General features: G+C 38.9%; 1 protein-coding gene across 1 annotated transcript in view; it reads right to left on the bottom strand.

Annotated features, from left to right (window-relative positions):
* The window catches only part of CFTR (cystic fibrosis transmembrane conductance regulator), an 88,141-nt gene that overhangs the window by 37,353 nt on the left and 27,733 nt on the right, over positions 1-23,055 (bottom strand). The window contains exons 8-14 of the mRNA XM_014963246.1: positions 20,840-21,086; positions 18,592-18,684; positions 17,874-18,056; positions 15,042-15,233; positions 3,906-4,000; positions 1,744-1,830; positions 127-859 (exon numbers count right to left, since the gene is read on the bottom strand). Coding sequence (XP_014818732.1) covers positions 127-859; positions 1,744-1,830; positions 3,906-4,000; positions 15,042-15,233; positions 17,874-18,056; positions 18,592-18,684; positions 20,840-21,086 — 1,630 coding nt within the window. The remainder of the gene's footprint in view (positions 1-126; positions 860-1,743; positions 1,831-3,905; positions 4,001-15,041; positions 15,234-17,873; positions 18,057-18,591; positions 18,685-20,839; positions 21,087-23,055) is intronic.

Genomic DNA, 23,055 nt, shown 5'->3' with positions numbered 1-23,055 from the left:
AAAGATATTCTACAGAGAACAACTGTACTAGGAATGACATAATCAGGTAGAAAAATATATAAGGAGTATATTGCACTGAACTAGCACCATATCAAAACCCCAAGATGACTGTAAATTAATACACACCTTCAAATCCTCTTCACTGATTTCATCAGTTATGTCCAGGACACTGTCTCGAGACAAGCGTCTGGTGTAGATATCCATCTCAGAAGACAGGTTTGTCTGAGGCACCATAGACATTTTCCGAAATGTTGTACTTCCCTTTTTGGGAAAGTTTGGTCCAGAGTTTCCAGAGGTGCCCGTCATCAGGTTTAACACAGATTGCCTCCTCTGCCTTGGCAGCATATGGTCAGTGCTTATCATGTTGCTCCGAAGCAGATCTGCATCTCCCTGATCCAAGCCAGGTACCAGCGAAAGCCTCCTTTCTGGTGAGTCGCTGTGGCCATCTTCTATCCCGTTGACCTGCATCCCATTCCTCTGCACTACTGAGAACTTCCTACTTGCATTAAGGGGATTAATAATTACGGAGTTCTTCCTTTTGTCATTAAGATCTGATGTTTGTTTAAAAGATTGCTTCTTTATTTCATTCCGTGATCCCATGCCTTCCCCTTCAATGGAAAATCGTCGTAGAGTCTCGGTTATAATTGAATTTCTTCTCTCTGCACTGAACTGATCAAAAGATTCAAATCCCATCAGCTGTGAGCTGAAGTCTGGCCGTTGACCCTGAAGTTCGGAAAATGTTCCATAGAAATAGCAGCTCCCTTCATGTAAAATTAATATTTTGTCAGCAATCTTTAAATGTTCCAGTTTTGAAGTAACCAAGATCCTAGTTTTATTTGCCATCAACTTGCACACGCAGCTATAAAAGATGAAAATGTTAAACATACATTTTTTTCTTCATGATTAAATGTTGCTTTTATCCCTTTCACTTTCAATCTATTTGCTTTTACCTGCCACCCTCCCAGTATGAGCAGTCATGAGTGCTCCCTCAAACTACAAAAGAGGTGGTAAGGCTGAGATGTGTAACGGTATCACAGGAACCAAAAATGGGGAAATTTAATCATTTTGAGGTCAATCCAAAAAGCACAGTTAAACGTGAAAATGAAATATTCTTTTCATCTTAGGGTCACTTAGATCTTTTGCTACCAACTTAAGAGTATTAGCTCGATTTCAAAACTTCAAACTTATGGTCACTGAAAAGATCATGGATGGCAGGGTGTGTCCTTAGTATTATGGGCTACACGACCAGGACAAGCCAAAAGCCTGTGTCTTTGGCCAACCTGCTGCCAATCTCTTGGTCATTGGGCAGTTTCAGGTGACCATTCTTTCAGTGATTAGAAAAACAAGACAAATATAAATTTTTGTAAAAATTTATACTTACAAAGCAGGTAAGTGTTTTAAAACTAAAGCCTTTCTGGTGCACAGATGCACCAGATATAAAGCCATGCAGATATAAAGCCAATCTGTTACTCTGGGAGTAACAGATTATAGCAGGCTCAACACCTTGAGATGAAAGAGGGAACAGTAACACTCAGGCCTGGCCCAGGCTTGCTCCCAGCACAGTACACTATCCTACTGCTAACACAAAATACTCAGTCACGAGAATCCCTAAAAATAAACTTCCCCAAAAGGTATAATTTTGATGACTTCAGTATTTTTGTACTGTTATTAAATTTTTTTTCTCGGTTTTACTTTGTGCTGTTTGGTGGAATTCTTAAATACATCTATCAAAACATACACTACCTTTCAAATATCTCTTTTTCTGTGAAAATGTCTAAATGTCCAAAAGGAGAATCCAGGAGATACAAATCAGCATCTTTGTACACTGCTCTGAACAGAGAAAATGGAAATGACATTAACTTTCACAAGTCTTATAAATTTACATAAATATAATTTTAAAAGAATGCCTTTTTATATATATATAATGTATATATATAAAAAAATATTTATATTTTTATATCTTTTTTATATATATAAAATGTATAATTAGCAAAGAAAATTTGGATAGCTGCATTTCGGTACTTTTTAAAGTACTCTAAAAATGAGTTGTAAAACGATTATGTTAAACAATGTGAAAATATTTAACCACCAGAAAAAGAACCTTCAATAATGGTATATTATGCTAATAAACCAAGAAACTTCCCTGAAAAATCCACTGTCACGATAGGTTTCACTGACCATACACTATGACGTAGTGGCTGCACAACAACAAAAAGTTCATACTGTTCTTGGTGCTTTCATCAGAAAAAAAAAAAAACAAAACGCTGGTTTTTTCCTGGAATAATTAGAGCACTCAAATTATTGCTACAATTTGTACATTGGACTTAGTATGACTAGATATGGGATACTGGGCCAGTGAGCTAGCCCAAACCCAGGGCATGCACTTGTTTTTTCCCTTCATCCTTTCTTTCTCACAGCTGTAGCTGCAGGCACTGACAGTGCTTTGTAAGAACCATGGACTCAGGCAACCTCCATCTGCTCCTCATGATGGCTGGTTGATGGCACTTCAGCAGGGATTCTCATTTCATAGGACTTTGCACAGAGTACACCAGACACATGTATGCCACCAGTCCAAGCGAATAATGTCCAGCTTATTGCCAGTGCAAATGGGTACAACCCAATCCTAAATTTTCTCCTCTAGCTTTCTCAGAAACTACTGAGAACCACTCAGCAGTCATCTGCAACCCACGCCTCAACACCTGCACACCTTGCAGTATGCTGAGTTTAGACTGGAGCCCAAACAAAATGTAAAGCAGATACAGCCACTGTCTTTGGGACATTTAATTGTTCTAAAAATAATAATTATATAGCTAATAATAAATATATCAGTTCTGTGACACTTCAGTAAATGACTGGGGCCATCTGAAAAGTGACAGACATGATTATTCACATATTCTGGGAAATACTTCATATAAAAGTTGCATTTTAAATGAAAATCTACATGGGTTCTGTTTTTGCTCTGAAAACTTTGCCTGCTCCTTCCCTCTCTTATCTTACCACAGAAAACAAGAACGATCTGTATGCCTCTTCCTTCTCACAAATCCACTAGAAAGATCCACACTGAAAGCCTTTCTATTTTAATGGCTTCATCTTTTAGCCTCACTCACACATGCACATCTTTCATGGGATGCCAGTGTGGATCATCATAACGTGATTTTACTTCTAACCAGCACTTCTGAGCATGGGAACCAGCACAATTTGCACTTGGCACAAAAATAAATGGGGTCATTTACACATCAAAGCTATCTTTACTGGATTTCTGATGATAACTAAGTGATTCCGCTGAAACACGTAGCTAATTTATAGGACAAACACCTATGTTATTGTTCCATAGACCTTCAAAATTACTTACTAACGTTGGAAGGTCAAACAGATGAGGCCAGACCATTATTCATAAGTACTAAGTAGACATTGCTTTCCACTTTTTACCACAGAAAAAGATTAAAACTATTTGCAACACTTTTTGAAACATGGCGGGTTTTTTCACTGGGACAGGGAGAATATCATTAATCAATATATAAACTGCTTCGTAGAAGTGTCATAGCAGCAAAAGATCCTGGAATATTTCTTATTTGCATCTTTGTATGAGTTTCTTCGGTACTTAAAAAGTTACACTTACAGGTCTTAATCTCCAAATTGCATCTTGCATCAGGGAGGGAAAAATTCATTTTCAGCCAAGCCATAGCATGTGTCTGCCATTACATCTTTCAAATTCAGTAAATAAATACACAGGTGTATCACATTTTTACTCAGATTTCTGATAGTAAAAATGAAGTCCCTGACATATCTGGAGAATATTTATTTAGCAGGACTTGGTCCACATTTGTTTAAGTGCTTAATCATAATACTTTCCTTATTTTCCTTATACACGAAACAGCACACTACTTAGAGAGCAAAACACTCACCTTGCTAGTGAGATTCGTGCCCGCTGACCTCCGCTCAGAATGATTCCACCTTCGCCCAGCACTGTATAATCTTTGTCTGGGAACTTTGAAATATCCTGTTAACAAAATTTTTTTTTAAGAATCACACACATATTTTCCATATCCAAGAAACTCAAGGTACAGACTGGATGGAAGCATAGTGTACAAGGATGTACAGACAGATTAGACTGAAGGTGTAAAGAAAAAGAAGTCTCACAGAGGTTTACTTCTTTCATTTGCTTATGCAATCAGAAATGGTGACAAAGGAAAACATATCATTCTATTTCAGAGAGCAATCATGCGCTGCAAGATCTGAAAAACAAATATTTGTCTTAATTGCTAGATCTCCATAAAAGCAATGAATTTACCTTCATAAAATAACCAAGACGTTAACTGTTCCTGTTTTCTATCAAATAACAATGACAAATGCACTTGCCACTGAAGATGAAGAAAGCAAGTAGCAAACTCTGGATCTGAGCTCTTCAAAACCCAGAGAAGTTTATACTTCAGGCAGGTTCATTAAATAAGATTTGCACAAAATTCCTGGCTGGGAATGCCAGGTGTGCTCAAGGTTTGAAAAAGGTTTGGGAGGCAAGTTCCTCTGCTTGGGCTCTAAGTTGCAACTCATGGTGATGCTAAAAATGAATTTTTAGCGAGTGATAAAAACAGAAAATACCATTTCACGCTCATGTGAGACAGAGGAAGTAGAAAAGGATATCCTTGTGCCTCACTGAAGCGGTCAGAAATTATCTTGAGAGGAGTAGCAGTGAAACTGAAGGTCCATGCAAACCACAGTAATTCTTGGAAGTGGAGACACGGAGAATGGCTTGTGTGCCTGAAGACTGTTTAGTTTTTCTACCTTGACAGTTGCTCTAACAAAAAATATTAATTCTGCCTTTAAGCCTTACCTGGCCTATGTCCTTAAGCCAATGTAGTGACATCACTACCATAGAATCAATAGGCTTCTATCATTGTAGTGGTGGTAGTTTCAGGAGACTTTTCCCAGAAACATGGGCTGGATGACCCCCCTGTGCCCCAGGAGGCCTGGGTTTCCAGAGGGTACTCCAGGGCAGTTTGCCACTCACTGAGCTGTACGCCCCAAGTGTCCCAGAAGCTCCCAGTGCCTGCGCTCCCTGCTCTGCAGTACCAGACTGCTGCTCTCACTGCCTCTGCCTCTGCTCCTGCTCCCAAAGCTGGAGCTCCTGCACTTCCAGGGCAATACCACCTAGGATTCTTAGTTAAGATGTTCTCTAGAAGTTCTTATTTCATACAAAGTCAAATATAATCCAATTTTGGTCACCCCTGCGGTGATTTTTATGGCTAATCACTCTCTGTTGGGCAGCCCTTTGGCATTCCAAGCCACTGAGGCTTTGCAGAATAAATAAATAAATAAAAACCCTTCCAGAAAAATGTTTCCTTCTTCCTCCCCTGTAAATTGCACTGACCTCAGGAACAGAGTGAACAATGCCGTTCAGCCCTGGATCAGTGTCAGATGAAAGGTCCAGCCACTCAAGGACTAGAAATTGACTGCCTGGTCTGTCAGGAAATGGGAGATTCTCCCAACTCTTTAATTTGATAATAGCGTTTACTTCCTGACTTAGAGGATTCTGACCTTATAATCAAGATGCTTTTATGTATGGAAAAGCTATTGCAGGTGATTTTTAAATTCTTCTCATGTTAACTAGTTATTTCCCTCTTGTAAAAGGGGAACCACAAAAGCAAATCCCCAGTACTAATGTAGCTGTACAGGTATTGGCAGAAAGAGGGATGTGAAAAATAGTGCCAGCAACATATTTAAAGGAAGATTTTCTGAACATGACAAAATCATCTTCCTATAGGTCATGAAGTATTTCAACAGAACACGTGAAATTCTGGCATAAAAGTTTTTCAGGAATTTATTTGAGACGACTTGTTCAGATCACTTGTGGTTTCACTATGAATGTGGGAGTCATGTTATTCATCTGCAACTGTGATATTTACCCAGTATCTTCACTTGAACATTGGGATTTGTGTAGTTAAGTATCTAGAGCTGATTTCAACTGTTTCCTGTTTCTACCAGTACTGCTGCCTCTAATGGTGCTGGTGCCATTGCAGTTTCCCAATTCTACTTCTTTCAAAAAAGTGCAGGTGAAGAACTGGGCCCTGTGTGTCTTCCCCTGCAAACAGGGTAAAATTCTAGCCCTACTGAAATTAATTCCAGGGCTCCCATTGTTTTAAATGGTGGGATTTCGTCAGATATGTTTCTTTGCAGGTATGTCAATATGGAATTTTAATCAAACTTTTAATGAGTTCCCCTTCTGCTCTCTTCTACCCTTCACCTCAGGATAATATATGGCATGGAACAGACAAAGAACTTTTCAGGCTGTAATTATAATAATTAAAAAATGTTTAGTAATTTCTTTCAAAGGCGTAAACAGAGTGATGAAGTCCAATAGACACACAATGCCATTTGTTGGAACATGCATCACCTATTGTAAAAAAGTACACAGGGCTGGTCCAAATACATCCTTGCTGTCATTTTATGCAGGAAGTGAAATCAAGCCAGGGACAAACCTAATATAATGTTGCTAAACCGCACAAACCCCAGTATATTAATGAAGTAGTCACTGAATTTTCTTTTACATATCTATTTCTAAATACTTAGATTGAGAAACCTGTTGGTAACTATTCAGAGAAGAAGCCCCCCACAGTTTCCACAGACATTAATTATTTTTGTGGGTGCTTCTAATCTCATAATGTGGATGCTAACAAAACTCAAGTTGCACACCCAAAGAGAAGGCACCCCTTTTATTATCTATTTGCATTTTTAACAGTGTAAATGTCATATTCATCCACCTCAGCAGCAAAGGGATGATTCTCATAGAACAGAGCAGAACAGATTCCTAGAATCCAGTTTTCATTGTACCTTTGGTCTTGGTATGGAAGAATATAGCTGAGATAGTTTAAGTTAACAGGTCTTTGCAGGGTGAATAGGAAATATGGTCTTGTTAAAAGAAAGGAAACTTCAGAATGGACTTCACACTCCAAGTCTTTTCTGTATATATCCAAGGCTACTCAAACTACTCAAGCAGTACTAATGATAGAACATGTGTATTTTACTTATGGGGCCCCTCTTTCTTCCTTAAATATGTCCTTAATGATGTGGGTTTGGATCTTACCTCTTCTGCCTTCCCTCCAAAAAGACAAAACAGTCATGAAACTGATGGAACAGAGCAGCGTTTTTTACTCTCTCACCTTTCCTTTATTTCACTTCCTTTTTTTCTACAGCCTCAGTTCCTTTACCGTCTCTATCCCCTTCCTTTTCTTCATTGCCATTAACATTCTCCACATTTACTTTCACAGTTCCCACAAAATACCCCATTCATATGGCAACCTGGTCTGGTGGGAGGTGTCCCTGCCCAGGGCAGGGGGGTTGGAACTCGATGACTTTTAAGGTCCCTTCCAACCCAAACCATTCTATGATTCTAACCAGTTTGAACATTCTCATTTTGCTGGGCCATAAGCCAGAAAAAAAGATGTCTTTATTTCAAATCAGTAATTACTTTTAAAAAATGTATTTATTTAGGTAACTCTCCTGTCTCTGCCTATTCCTGAAGTCAAAGCTTTTGTTAGATTTCAGCTGAGCCATTTATGAAGGTTTCACTATCCAAAAGCATAAGCTTTGTTTTCGCAAGAGTTTGTGACCTTGACAGAGTGTCAGGCTCATGCAAAACTCGCTTTCTCTGTGGTGAAACGTTCCCGTGGAACAGATTTTTGAAACATGAAGTAGTTGGTATGCTGCATGTGGTTAGGTTAAATGCAGGGTAAGAGAATTAAATATGATTCCAGAAGTGACACAGAAGATAGGACAACGTCCAAGGTAAGCAGTCCAGAGCCCCATACCTAAGACAGGGAAAGGGGTGGGGACAGCTGTCTTGAGTGAAACAGGTTTTTAACTAAACTGTATCAACACAGAACACTGCAGAAGGGCTCTGTTAAATATATTTGTTTGATCGCTGATAAACTTTTCAAAGTCACTTCATTTGGGAGTTTGAGACTATTTTTTTTTTTTCTCTAATCGAGATGCTCCCCCTCTATAAAGAAATTGCCAGTCTATTTACTTCCAGTTCCCCCAGGGAACTCACTGAGTCCGCAGCTTCACACCTGACCTGCCCATGATTTTGGGCCACAGACAGGAATCTCAGTTAAAGTAGTCACAGAATCACAGAATCTTCTAGGTTGGAAGGGACCTTAAAGATCATCTTATCCAACCGTCAACCTAACTTTGACAAAAACAGACACCCGCACAACAAAGAAAAAGCATCACCATCACTAAACCATATCTCCCAGCACTACATCAACCCGTCTTTTGAACACCTCCAGGGATGGTGCCTGTTCATGCCAGTGGATCATACCAGTGCAAGGTGGAAAAAGTATAAAGGCAGCCAGCTTTTGGGCCCATGTGTGTGAGACGCAGTGGTTGTAGTGGGAGATTTGACATATTATGTGGACTTTCTACATGAAAGAGGCATTTATGCTATGTTAGCTGTTTACATTAGGATGAGATGAACTTCACCTTGACATGCCTGTTGCTCTCCCCTGCTATGAAGGCAAGGTAAGGAACTTGCTTTCATGTAGTTTACCCTGTAGACACATACCTGATGAGGTAACCAAGCTACCTCTTACTATTCTCTTATAGAGAATTACCTACTTACAAAGCACTCAGTTCCAGAATTGAATCTGTATTGTTCCTCTTTTCCACACACTGTAAAATCTGCCCATATCCCTTGTGAAAAACAGGCACAAAAATAGGGCACAAAGTATTTCACTCACTGATATAATAACCTCTCAGCTCCTACTGATCTAGTTGTCTGCCAAAAAAAAAGCCCAGATCAACCAGCCAAATAATCAAACAACATACAACCAGCCCAAAACCAGCACAGATAAGAGGGGCTGGAGCAGTAGAATGAGATGCAAGGATATGTGCTTCTGTGCTTCTGTTTCGGGGCATCCTTGACATTTCAGTGCACTCGTCACCCAGGGACAGAATTCATCCTTTTCAAGGAGATGTCGAACATGCAGGAACACAAACCAGGGCTTGGTACATTGACTGTCTCTTTCTCTAGTTATTCTCTCCTTAATCTAAATTCTTAGATGAAAATGAATCTCTTGCACTCCCTGTAAAAACAGCTCAAAAAACCACAGGATCTGACCACAGATTTTAGTACTATTACATGATTTGGTTTTGCATGGAAACACTTCCTCTACTTGCATACCGTGTTAAACATTACACTTATGAGCAGCTGGTGACTCTCAAATCAGAGCATGTGTTTACTTTAAGAGTGGTAATCTCTTAGAGGTAGTTTGCCATGATGTGTTTATGGCCTCTTAGGTAACTATTGAAGGATCAAATGAACTAACTAGGTGGAAAAATAGCTCTCTTACCTTGCAAAAAGGTAAAAACGGAAGTCATGGAAGTACGGTTTCAAAACTAATGAATTACCGCACCCCTTCAAATGGGATACGATGCTTGTTTATTTTTTAACAAGAATAACTATAATGGGCCTGCTTCTGCAGTCTTGACTGAAAGAACGCATTCTCTTAGAATGATTTTGTTCAATGTCAACAGCAGTTAAGACATGACCATTCCTGTTTCTACTGTCCAAAGGTTTTACTTTTTTAACTTAGCAAGTGCTAAAACCAAACAAAAATCCCATACTTTGTGTATAGGCTATTAATACTGATTTTTCAACCTAAAAATCTGAAAAACAAGGCACTTTCCTTCCCTATTTTTCATTACATCAGTAATAAGGATTTTACATACCCAATTGGCTACTCCTAAACATTCCCATTTATATTCATTTTATCCCTGGCATGACATTAATACAACTCTTCAATCTCCAGGGAAGTAACACTTGTGGATTTACTTCAAATTTAGCAGCAAGCTTCCTCAGACGTATAAACTCATCCAGTTCACACTTCCCAGTGGCTTTGACTATTGAGCAATCAGAATAAAAATGAATGAATTATGAAGGATGTTTTCTCAGTGTTAAATACTTAGTCCTTAGTTTGAAGTGGTAGAGAAAAGTTCACCTTATCTTGCTAATTGATTTTTATCATGAATGTGATGAAAATCACTTAACAAAAAGGGCAAAACACCTTGTCACAAAATAAAAAAAAAAAAAAGCCTAAGTCAAGGCAGCACCAATTCACCTTCTCTTAATTTTCAAGCACCTTAGCTTGCCTAAAGGGTCTGTCTTTAGGAAATGAGTTCAGAATCTGTACCAGTTACATCTTGGCTTCTCTGTATTATAGCATGCCAATATTTAAAGGTTTTTTAAGAATATAAAAGAAATAGATTTGTGATAACACCTGTACACTCAAAATTAAACCCATTTAAACAATTTATTTCAAAAAAGCTTCTGAATAAAGGACAAATGGTAAGGACTACTGACCTGTGCTGGAATGGTTTGATCTAGAAGTTGAAAGCCCCCACTCCCATATTTGCAAAGTGGGACCTTCATTTTAGAAGACATGTTAAATTAGGTACTCACCCTACTTCTTGCTAAAATATTTGCTATATCTTAAGGAAGGGAAAAAAGAGGAAGAAGGCAATGGAGAACGACCAAGCAGCCCTCTTCCTATACCTTTTTGTAAAACGTTTTTTATTGTGATGTTTCACAGAATGTATCATGTGATTTAAATGTATTGGCATTCCCTTGAGTTCAGCATCACACAAAAATAAGGGCAATGTCTACGCACCACTTACATTTCACTGCATCCACACCTATTTGTTCTGGGCTTTGGGAAACAATTTTTGCCAGTAAGTCTGTTTCTATAGGATATCAGGAATGATAAGGTAGCTCTTAATTACAGTCCCTTCATCTCATGTCCAAATCTGTCTTTCTGTTGTTCTATCACGTTACACTTTTCTCCTCTTAAACTCTGCCCATTTCCACACTGCAGTAATTAGAACCACATTTTAAAACATGATTTTAGCTCCTCTGATGCCCTGCTTACCCTCAAAGGGAAAATATAATCAAGAAATGTAATTATAATCAAGTTCTGAATCATTTGCACGTATAAAGCAGGCTATGCTACCATAAAAATAAGCTGTACAAACCCAAGTTTTAAAAGTACTCAGGCATGCTTTTACTGATGCACGTAGAGATGCACGTTAGAACCCTCCTCGTGCTTCTTCAGTATTATATATTTATACAGCACCATCCTGAAACTATGACAAGCAGTGGTACTTAGACCTCACAAGCTTCCCTCACTGAGCCTTCAGCACACAACTGTCTTTCACTGTGCATCCTTGCACATCCTTGCTACAGCTCAGATCTCATACACTTGGACAGGGTTGCACTGTGGTGTCCCTTGCCCTTGGTATCCCCACGTGAGAGAGAAGGCTACAGAACAGAGCTGTGAGGACCAAGGACCATGACTGAAACTTATGGCAATATACTGCTACCTCATGTGTGCCATCAAGTGGGACTACACTCAAAGGAGTACCATTAAAACACGTTTCCCATACACAGGCCCACAAAAGAGTGATAGGGCATTGGGATAGGCTGCCCAGGGAGGTGGTGGAGTCACCATCCCTGGCTGTGTTTAAGGGCCGTTTAGATACAGTGCTAAGGGACATGGTGTAGGGGAGGACTTTGTAGAGTAGGGTAGATGGTTGGACTCGATGATCCCAAGGGTCTCTTCCAACCTAGACGATTCTATGATTCTATGAAAATAGGATCTACTGTTTGACATGATTCACTGCATCTCGCCATTCATCAGTCACACACCTTTGTGATGGGCATTGGGTGAGACAACAGCTACATTATGCATGAGCAAAAAGGATGCTTGAGAGATGTGTACATGCTAATTGAGCCTGTAAACCCAGGCATAGACTGAGATCCTAAGATTTTGTGCATGACACAAACACACTTTGTCAAACTCTCCTGGCAGACTATTTATGAGAGATGCAGTTGTCCAGTATAACATGATCATTTTCTTTTTAATTTTCACCCTCTGTTTCATGGTACAACATCAGGAACAGGTTCTACTGGCACAACTGGAGGGCAGGTGAATTGCAGTGAGGCAACAAGAATAAGAAGCTGAAGGCAGAAATCTCTTAAGCTGACTATACAAGTCAAGGAAGTAAAATATGTAGCTACCTGAACTCTCTGGACTAAAAAATGCCCCATTTTAGTGTTCTAAATTGCGATAAATTTATGTAAGTGCATAAAAGAAATAAAAGAAAATCCTTTTGTTGCTCACAGTTTCATTGCTTTCCAGTAATGTTAATTGTGAATATTCATTTAAGAAGAAACCATCTTTTTAACCTTCCTTTTGATGGTTCCATACACAAATAGAACAAAATGCAAAGCTGCAAGAATATCTTATAGAAAAACATCAAAAATGCTTCTTCCATCCAAAAATAACCTACCAAAGCCCACCTGTTTTTTAGGTAATATCTCATATAACTAGATTTGCCATTCTTTAGGACTTTACAGTCCTAAACACACAACAAATTCTAACCTCGAAATAAAGATCTGATTTCCTATACAGTGAAAATTTTATTGTTGGACACCTAAAATTTTGAAAAGCTCTGTTAAATATTTACTTGCACTTTCCATTTTTCATAATTACTTTGAGATAAATTTTCCTCAAGTACTTAGCAACTTTAAAGAGGCTGTATGTGATAACTCCTTAGCAAATCAACTATGTACTAATCCAAAAAAGGCAAAAAATGTAGCACTGACTTTTCTGAAAATTCTCACGCACCCCAAATTATTTAAGTTACACTTGCTTGATAACATTTTCATATCTTCATAGACCTAAAACAAAGTGCAGAGCACCTTGTATGACATCATCCAGCTCCAGTGTCCTGTTCTGGTGACAGACAAGAAGAGGCTATTCACTGTGTGTCAGGAAACCCCAAACCTATGTAGCTGGTATGATGTGACACACAGAGAATAACCTGTAGTGTTTTATTGGCACTAATGAAGGCAAAGGGAAAAAGACACCAAATTTAGGAATTGGACCAGATCTTCAGTATGCTTCCTCTATAGGGTGATGGTGGGGGTGGCAAAGCAAAGGGGGCATTTCACAGGTATGTTACTTTTTGCAGTACTGACACATCTGTTTGCCCAACAGGTCAAAGAAATGGCTTTATATTCCCAAAAAAGTTTTTGTAAGCATGGAGTGTGGAAGTAGATCTCACTTAGCTGCTCTTAAGAGCTTTATGTTAACTGACTTCCAGCATTTGTGCAATAAGGAAATAAACTCTCTCTTATCACCAATCCTTGGTTCATTTTGAAGAGCCCATATAAGAGCTAGACTCAGCAACAGGCCTACATTCAGGTGGACTATCTAACTACCTAGGAAAGTTGCAGAGAAGAGGGAAAAGTGAACTCCCTTAGGCAAAAACCCTCTGGTACCTCTCCTTTCTGAAGAATGAGAATACACACAACCCCAATCCAACAAAGCACTAACCCTTGTCATGATAATCCCCTACAAGGTCACACTGGGGAATAAACAGGGAAGTCCTGTTCGGTAACTAAGATGTGAAAGCTAACAAGACTAGAAAACATAATAATAGCAATAAGGTAATGCATTTGGCTTCCTTCCAGACCATTCTGCCTTCTCTTCAGGCCAGACCAATTTATTCAGCTTCAATCCAGAAGAAAATATCCTTATAAGTATCGAACTTGATCTTAAATAATGACCCTTGCTAGGAGGTGAAGCATATCATTCGGCACAGAGTTGCACCAACATAGATCAAAGCTGGTTTGATTGAGCTTGTTTAGGGAACAAAGGACTTGCAGCCCACTGAGACACTGAGCTGTCCCATCAACACCAAGACATGGAGCTCTCTTACCAACACCAAGACAGTGAGCCATCCCAACAACACCACGACACCAAGCTGTGCCACCAACACCGAGACACTGAGCCGTCATTAACCACCTTCTGCTGTAGAAGACCTGGGATAGGAAGTCTCCTTGGGCAAGGAAAGTTTTGAACTGCTGAAGCCAGTTGTTTCCTGGAGCTTTGGCATTAACAACTTTTACAACTGACTACTTTTATCTACAACTTTTAAGGACTACCATCTTCAGAAAGCCTGACACAGAAGTTGTTAATTATCCTGTCTTCAGAAGCTTTCAAAGAAGATTTCCAGCAAACCACAATCCAAACACAAGCTGAAATGGCCATAAACATATAAGAAAAGATTACTTTATCACTTAACTATATCCTGCTCTGATATAAAGCGTGGTAACCTCATCTTATTTTTAAACAGACTGGCTATTGTTTTCTTGCTTGACTGGCACTAAAGGAAAATATGTTTCACTGCGTGGTCTAAAGACAGATCCTATTCAATACAGTTAAATATTCATTGTTTTCATCTACACGTTCTAGACAAAATGCCTGATCTGAAGGCACAGCAATAAGGGTGGAAAGGTTTAAAATGCTGGCTCCTTTTGTACCTTGCAATGTGAAAATATATCTTTTCTTACACTACTCTTTGGCAACATCAAACATAAACAAGGACATTTCCACGTCATTGTACTAATTGTAGGCTACATGTCACAAAAAGATTGATCCTGCAATAATTTCCAGTGTGAGAATTTTCAATGCGCACACAGAAAAACCCAACTTCAGTCAAGATTTTCCTCTAAATAATTCAGGTTTATGGCACAGAGTTGTAATTATCCCCAGAGCCATTTCTGAAGTGCCAAAGAAAGGAGGAAAATAGCTTAATTTTCAAGATTGTAAGGAAAAGCTTCTTTAAGGGGAAGAAACACGAAAAATATTTTGTAGGAAAAATGCTTTTTACATCATTTCTTTAACATTAATATGCTTACCCCAGTTTTGACTAGCAAGGAAGACTGAGAAGGCAGACACCTTATAATATCCAAACCAGCTTATTTAGCTCTTTTTGTGTAAACTACCAAAACTGGCACCGTCAGCCTATTTCCCAAGGAGCTGGCAACAGGCTGACTTGCAATTCCACAAAATTGGGATGCCAGGCTGATTTCCTTAAATTTCAGAAACATCTCACTTATTTAAAGCACCACCCCCTGATATGTTCTTTTGGGTTTTTCACTTGGGTTGGGTAACAGGTCTTAGGAGTCCTAGATGACTGACCTCTTCCAGTTGGCAGGCTTTGATGACACTCTTGTATCGGTATTCATCATAGGATACACCAAAAATTATGTTTTCTTTTATTGTTCCAGGCATGATCCAGGAGACTTGAGGTGAAAAGGATATCCTTCCACTGTGTTTAATTTTACCCTGTGAAGGCTCCAATTCTCCCATTATCAACATCAGAAGAGAAGTCTGAAAAATCATTAACACTTGATTAATATATCAGAGATACGTACAACCAAAAGAAACGCTAAAAAAAAAGAGTCACTCTGCTAAATCATGTAAATGGTACATCTGTCTTGTAAAGAGTGTCCCTGTAAGTACTGATCTAGCGCAAGCTGCAACAAATGGAGATTTTCATGATACGTGTGGTTCTGAGAGGCCTCTGAAATGAGACTTCACTCCATGAACAATAAAAACTGTGTAAGAGATCTTATTAAAAAGGCATGCTGCTGCAAAAATAGGCATTTTTAATTAAACTTCAAGTAATATTACACAGTATAAATGTGAGTATCTGTGAGAGATACAGACATAAAGTACTAGTATTTATGGAGAATGTTATTTGATTTTCAACATTATCAGTAACTATTCTGTTTGTTCTTTGTACAACACAATTCATATTTGCAATTTTGCTAGTGCTCATAAGCCTTTTATCTGTATTGCCTTGAAAAATGCAATTTCTTTGTGTATGTGTATACAATTACTCACAAACTGCTCAGTGAATTTTCCTCTGTAACTGTTAACTCATTTACGTGAATACATGACCTAAGCATATTTACTATTTCCCTTCATAAAGGAATGGATTGCAATTTCAGTACTGACATGTTATAATTTCAAAGTTAATCAGTAGCTTGTAGTAACCTTGTCACACATCACTGGCTACTAGATCAAAGAATAGAATTGAGAAATACAAGGAAAAATATGTTACAGAGCCATTCCAGTGGTGTTCTTATCACTAACAAGCAGTCAACAAAGCTGGGACGTAACAGCCAAAGATCTAAAAATCTCTCTCAGTCACAGTTTCATGCTGTTAAGCTCAGAGGTCCTTTGACAGATCATACAATATGCAGTGGGAGTCTCACAAGGTTCTTTCCATTATACCAGAATCTGAATTTTCCAGAATGCTGAGTAAGAAATTTGTGATCTTGCAAAGGACAGCCACTCAGTATGTCTTGCATACTGGATGTTAAACTACTGTATCTTGTGTCATATAGCATAAATGGGGAAAAAAATCCCCAAACCCAACCTTATCTAATATTGAAGCAGTACCAAAGAGCTGATGTCAGGCTTCACACCTGTTATAGATAAAACGAGTGTGCAGTCTGTTTCACAGGCCTGCCAATTCCTAGAATATACAGTAACAGCCTTAAGCAATATGAAGGAAACCTTAAATTAAAAGGAAATAAGAGAAGCAGAAATTCTTCTCTTTTTGGGGGGGGAGGAAGGGAGGGAGGGTGTAAAGTTTTTTTTTCGTAAATTTTTCAGATAATATTATAAGCCTTTTATCTTTGTTGCCTTGAAAAGTGCATATTTGTTGTATGTATATGCTCATATAAACTGCTCAGTACAATCTGAGTTTTCCCCAATTTCCTAAATAGCTGAATAAAGGAGATACTCATACGTCCTTCAGCACTTTCTAGTTGACATTTTTGTATTACAAGTTTTAGCAATAGTCTTCTGAGATTATCAGCAAAATAGGAAAACTATGCTGTTAATTCAAATGTATCACAGTAAAATGCACCTCAGCATATCAGCTTGAGGATAACTTCATGTCCTGAGTCCCTTGTTCCTTCCTATAGGCATCACTACTGAAAAATAATATAGAAGCCTTGATCATATTGAAATTGATGGGTCCTTTGCCATGGACTCCAACAGACCAAAGACTTTACCGCATGCGAGTAAAAGAAATCAGAATATGTTCACCAATAATTTGCTAAACAGGAAAAGTTGCCACACACATAATGAATGTTTCGTTTGACTTTCACATCTCCTCAGAAAACCCAGTGAAGATGAAAGACTCATCTAATTACTCGCTGTTCAAAGTGAGTAAGATTATCACAGTTAAACTCATTTTATATTAATGAGGTTAATTGGATGTGTTATCTACAAACTAAATGTATCAATAACATTTTGAGGTTCCAAAATGATGATTAATTTAAACCACAACTTTTCTCAGCAAACCACCAGTTGCAGCAGCACCTCCCCAGGCTTTCAAACGGGACTCAGGGAGGCTGTCTGAGAGAGGCACTGTAGGAACCAGAGCAGAAGTGGCCAGGTGTACCAAATGTTCAGAGCACGCATCTTAGTTACTTGGCTAATCCATGTCAGCCTTGTCAGGTTACTCAGCATTTTGTGTTCATTTTTTTCCTTAAAACATTAGCAAGGCAGGGGAAAAAAAAAATCCTGTTTCTAGCACACTGAGCTGTCTGGAGATCTCTGCTGTGTTCTCCAGTTTATTGTTTCACAGGTAGTTAGATTCTCACCATGAGCATTAACTTTAGGTTTCAGTCTGCAGTATTGCTGCAAATCTCCTTTCACTTCCTATGGAAAAACAGTTTTGTCATTTAAATTGCTACTTCTGTATAAAGTCTGTATCCTTGTATGTAGAAAAAAAAATATCCAGAAAACCCTTTCTCATATTGTCCAGAGTAAAACTTCAAATAACTACTAGCTATTTTATTGAAACTTACAGCTTATTCATACTTTTTTCCGCAGCCATCATTTTTACAGTGAGCACAGGATAGCAAGAATACAGTGACAATACGGATAACAACACAATATTATTCCTTAAAATCATTAGGACTTTTGTTGAAACAACAGAAATAGAAATACCTTGCCTGCTCCAGTAGATCCAGAAACAGCTAATAACTCTCCCTTCTCAATCTTGAAATTTATATCTTGAAGAACAGGAGAGGCATGAAGGGGAAAATTACTGAAGAAGAGATTGTTGTCAGTGCTAGGAGCTTTGCTGTTGTTGTTTTCCTGGTTTGCTTTTACAAACAGCTCTCCAATTCCCTACAAGATACATAGATGTGTATTTGTATGGAAATAAAAAATAAATGTAACATGCATACACAGACATATATCATACTATGGACTTAGGAAAACATACGAACTTACTTTTCTGATGTTACTTTTCCTATCTATAACATATTTATTTTATTCTTAAGTGCACATTTTTTTAAATGTATGTATTGAGCTTGCTTCTAAATTTGTGGATACAAAGAAAATTTGCCTATTACAGAATTGCTTTCCAATGTTTGCACATGCCACAGCCTGAGGCTGTTTTCAGGCTGGCTTAAATGGCTTCAATCAGAAATAACTACTTATTGCAGACCTTAACACTTATTAAAAGGTCTCTATAAAGTTTCTCAGCCATGGATAATTCGATATCATGCATTAACTACTTGCTGTATATTCCTTGCCTGCTGATAGAAGAAGCCAGTTAAAATGAAGGAGTGTAAGCTGCTCTTCGTAGAAAAGACCGAGGCAAACATCAGTAAAAAAGATACACTCTGTATTTTAATTTAATTTGGGTAAAAGTACTAACCTCATCCCAAAAAGCTGTTACTTTGTCCAGCTCAAGCCCAGTGGTTGTTAGATTATATTCCAGGGCTTTATATTCTTTTTTCAGCAAGAAATCCTAGAAACACCATGAAACAGGTAAGAGGAAACAGTAAGTGATGACGGCCATATCACACAAAGCAGTACATACTTGCCAACCCTGAGCACTAGCTAGTATTTCTGATGGTAGTATTGCATTACAGTGTCTTAGAGAGAGGCATAAATATAGTTTATACAACATCTTTTGGATACAGAGGAAATGTTTTTGAAACTACCAATTCTTTCATCGCTAGTGAAAACATAACCATAAATGTATTTTATTCTGGTTTAGAAAGAATATCAAAACTTGGTATTTCCTTTGCTTTCAGGACTTGTATCGGGCAGCATCACTCCCCTGACCTTAATCCTTTTCAAATAAAGCTTTGGTTTTGGAGCAGAATGTTGGTAAACAGTGAAACAAAGCAGTTACGTGATGCTACCTCTCTATTCCAAAACTGCAAGAGTTTAAAAGACTTTGAATGGTCTCTACCAACAAAAATAAAAAGGTAGATAACGATATAACTGAAATAGTGTAATTTCAACTGAAATAAGTCAGCAACCTGATGCTTGTGTTACCTTCTGGGATAATATTAGGAAAAAAGAAAAAGTCTGTGCTAACGTAGGGAAGATAAGTTCTCTATTCCATGATTTTGTTAAGGTTATGCAGTCTCCTCTAAACTGTCTTTTAAAATTAGTGGAACCGAGTACGCAACTCTACATGGGCAATAGAGTTGACAAACTAAGCAGACATGGAGGGAAATCAGTTCTCTACAGTAAACTCACAAATTTCCCAAGTAGAACAACCAGAAGGAAAAAGCAGACAATTGAAAGGACTGGATGGCAATACACACACACTTTATGCAAAAAAAAGGAAATGATAGCTAGACTTTCATAACAAAGGCAGGGGAGTCATCCAGTGGAGCTGCTGGAGCAGTGATAGCGAGAGAAAGACCACAGATCCTGAAAGCTCTAAACTGATGAGGAAATTATACCAGCAACATGTATGAGTGGTTTATTATTTTTGTTTATGTTTTTTTGTGACAAGTAAAGGGTATCAGTGTTCCAGGATTCTGTGCAGTCTGTCTATGGGGTCTATACTGAACCTGTCACAAAGAAGTGATTATTTATGGATTCCAGAGCTAATATCCCCAAAGACAAGCCTTCAGCAAAGTGAGGGCAATGCTACAACGACTGGGGTTGCCAGTTCTGTGACAGGATATTGGATACGCTCTTCCAGGAAACAGGAGAGACAGGGTACCTCCGCTAGCACCTAGGGAATCTGAGAGCACAAGGGCTGACTAAATTGAGACCCAACAGAACAGAACAGAAAAGTTTATGGTAAGATTTTTTTCATTTTTTGCCCAGTAGAAAAATCATAAAATCCAATACCTGCTCCTTATGCTATACTAATATTCAGATTTCTGATTAAGATCTTTAAGTTCCATGTTAGGTATTTTTATCACTCTAAAATAATAAAATGTATGTTTTACCAAAAAAGTCTATAAATATGTTTTTTAAAAGTTTAAGATTTCACACTGAAACAGAGTAATTCTTTTCCTAAGGAGTGATTTCAAAACAGCAGGTAAAACAGATAGAGTTAATGAGAATTCACCCTGATTTGACTCTGCACATAAGTCTCTCATGCTGGTATATGAGCAATTCATCTCAGTAGGTAAGGTAGGTAATAATTATTTGACCAGTACCTTAATTATGTTTACTACTCATAATGAATGAGAAGTACATTTGCATAAGATGCACAATCTCCTGCTGTTCTTGCCACTAATAGCTAGGAAAACAGAAGATCAGTGACTGCAACTACTGGAAGCCGTGCTATATAAAACGTGTACTAAATTTGTACTTCCTTCTCTGAAGGAAAAACATCTCTTAAGCACCACAACTCATGATATATTTTTATTAAGTTCTTTATTCTACGATGAGAAGAAATAACTAAATGCCACTGTTTCAAAAAAAGCAGCGTGCAGGTAGCATGAGACTCCTGCGGTTATGCTACCTGGGGAACCATATAACAATATCAAGATTTATAATGACATTTCATGGTGTGTAGTCAAAGCAACATACAGTATATTCCGAAAGTCTGCATAAATGCTGTGTGCTTTTGTTGATCAACTGACAAGATAACGTGCTATAAAGAATTAGCTTACGCACTTGGGAAGATTTCAGTGTATGTGCCCTACCTGTATTTTGGTTATGGCTCCAATAGAGTCATACCAGGTCTGTACGGACCCAGGAAACTGCCTGGTCACTGTCATTCGAAGAACAATGCAGAAGGAAATGGTGGTAAATATTTTTCGGAGAATAATTCCTTTAGTCACAGCATATGGAAGCACAGCTAAAAACACCACAAAAAAGCCTGAAAAGAAGAAGGCTGAGCTGTTTAAATATCTCACATAAGCAGCTTTTCGGGTTAGCTTCAGTTCAGTTCTGTTAAAAAAACAAATACAAATAATTAGTATAGGTTTCCATAGTTTACATCTTACAAATACTTTGGATGGAACTGTTGGCAAAACATTAACTCAGAGACTCATTCATCCTTGCTATTTTCTAGGATTGCAGTTAAAAAGCAAGATTCAAAACAATTTTTGGACCTAAAAAATAAGTGGACCCAAATTTTGCCACCGATGTTCAGAGATGTCAGAAAAAGTAACAGTGATCTATGTCATGATTCAGATACTTCATAAACCACAGGCCTCTAGAATTCCCGGCACAACCATCCTTAAGCATGTAATGCTGTGGTATATGACACAGTCCAGGAAGCCTCAACCCACAGTCATTGATCACCTAGATACGTAACTCCCCTAGAAGTAAGACACTTTAAAACGCCAGGTTTGCTATACATGAACATAAAAAACCTAAGAACAATCCACAGCTCGATAATGTCATCTCCTTTTGCAGAGCACCCTATTACCAGCTTCACCCACGAAGTAAGGTATCAGTTAACTGCAGCTTGAAGAGGTGGAAGGTGGGGAGTCTGCTCTCCCCCTTCCCTTCTCCATAAAAGCTGAATGTACAGAGTCTCTTACTGACTGCTGTGCAGTCAGGAATGCAACTGCTGATTACTCTTAGCTGCTTCCACAATGTTTATGCATCTTACAGCAAGCTATTAAATAGAAAGAGAAATAATGCAGGGAGTGTAATTCATTTTCTGAGTTGATAGACCTAACTCACAGTGCTGAAGCTTTCTATTAACTCCTCCCATTTTGACCCCGTTCACTTCCCATTCCCCAGGTGCCCTGCAGCTCAGCTTTGCCTGAGCAGGGGCACCTCTGCTGCAGTGAAAGAGCAATTGCTCTGCTGCAGGAGCAATTAACTGGGGCTAGAGATGGAACTTGACCCCAAGATGCCATTAGAGTGCTCTAACCGCTGGGATACTGTGCAGAAGCTCACAGTCACATTGGTGATGGTAATGCCCTGTGTTGCAAGGCCGAGCATCATAATCTAGTAGTGAGCAAGTGTCTGCATGCAAGGTCCATCCAGGATTTTGGAGGTGTGTGGAACGCCCTTTCAGCTTCACACTACACATACATGAGACTTCCACATGCATCCAGCCAAAGTGTTCTTAAAAGTCCCTGACAGAAAATCCGAGCTCAGCCAGTTTTGGAAGAGGGTGCCTATCACTTCTTATTAAGCCTGTATTTCACAAGAGAGGCCTGAAGAAAGTGGCCAGGCATGGAGATCACCACCACAGCAGTAGCCACTGCCCTGGAGAAAGGGCCTTGAAGTCCCTCCACAGCTTGTATGAGACTGCGGGGGCAGGACTGAAAAGGGGTAACAAAGATTTTTGGGCTTGGTGCTCATCCAGTCAGGTACCAGAAGCTACCAAAAATCCCTCCAGTGCTGAAGCACACAGCCACTTCTCCTGACAAAGTATAGACACTTCGAACCTTGGACTTCACCTTCTCTAGTGCTATGCTATGGTTCAGGGGAGCAGTTTGGCATCGTAGTTTTTTACTTCTCTGCATACATTACATAGCCCATAGGAGTGCAGACACCTGTTACAAACAGTTATTATCAGAACAGACTTTGGAGGGCCCGTATTGGTCCCTCTGAAGTGTCACAGTTCCCCAAGGGAGCTTCTCTGCGGCAGTGTCACACCTGCAGGATGGCCAGCCCTGGCAGCTCAAGTCCACCAGAGTAAGGGCACAGCTCTATCTAGTTCATTGGAACTGATTAAACCCTGTTGCATCAGAAAATGTCAGCATGTGGAAGCAGTTTGGTAACAACTGGGTTATAATACAGGCATGGCTTCGCACACAAGGTGTCGATTCCTACCAGCTTAGCAAGCCAACTGATTGGGAGGCCCTACAGAGCTGGCTCAGCAAGTAAAATTCAATTGAAACTCTGACATTCCCTGGTTGACCTGCTCTGGTGATGTCTTCACCAAGTGACCTGC

Source organism: Calidris pugnax, unplaced genomic scaffold, assembly GCF_001431845.1.
Source record: "Calidris pugnax isolate Ruff unplaced genomic scaffold, ASM143184v1 scaffold44, whole genome shotgun sequence".
NCBI classification, from domain to species: Eukaryota; Metazoa; Chordata; class Aves; order Charadriiformes; family Scolopacidae; genus Calidris; species Calidris pugnax.
This window is presented reverse-complemented; position numbering and strand designations above follow the sequence as displayed.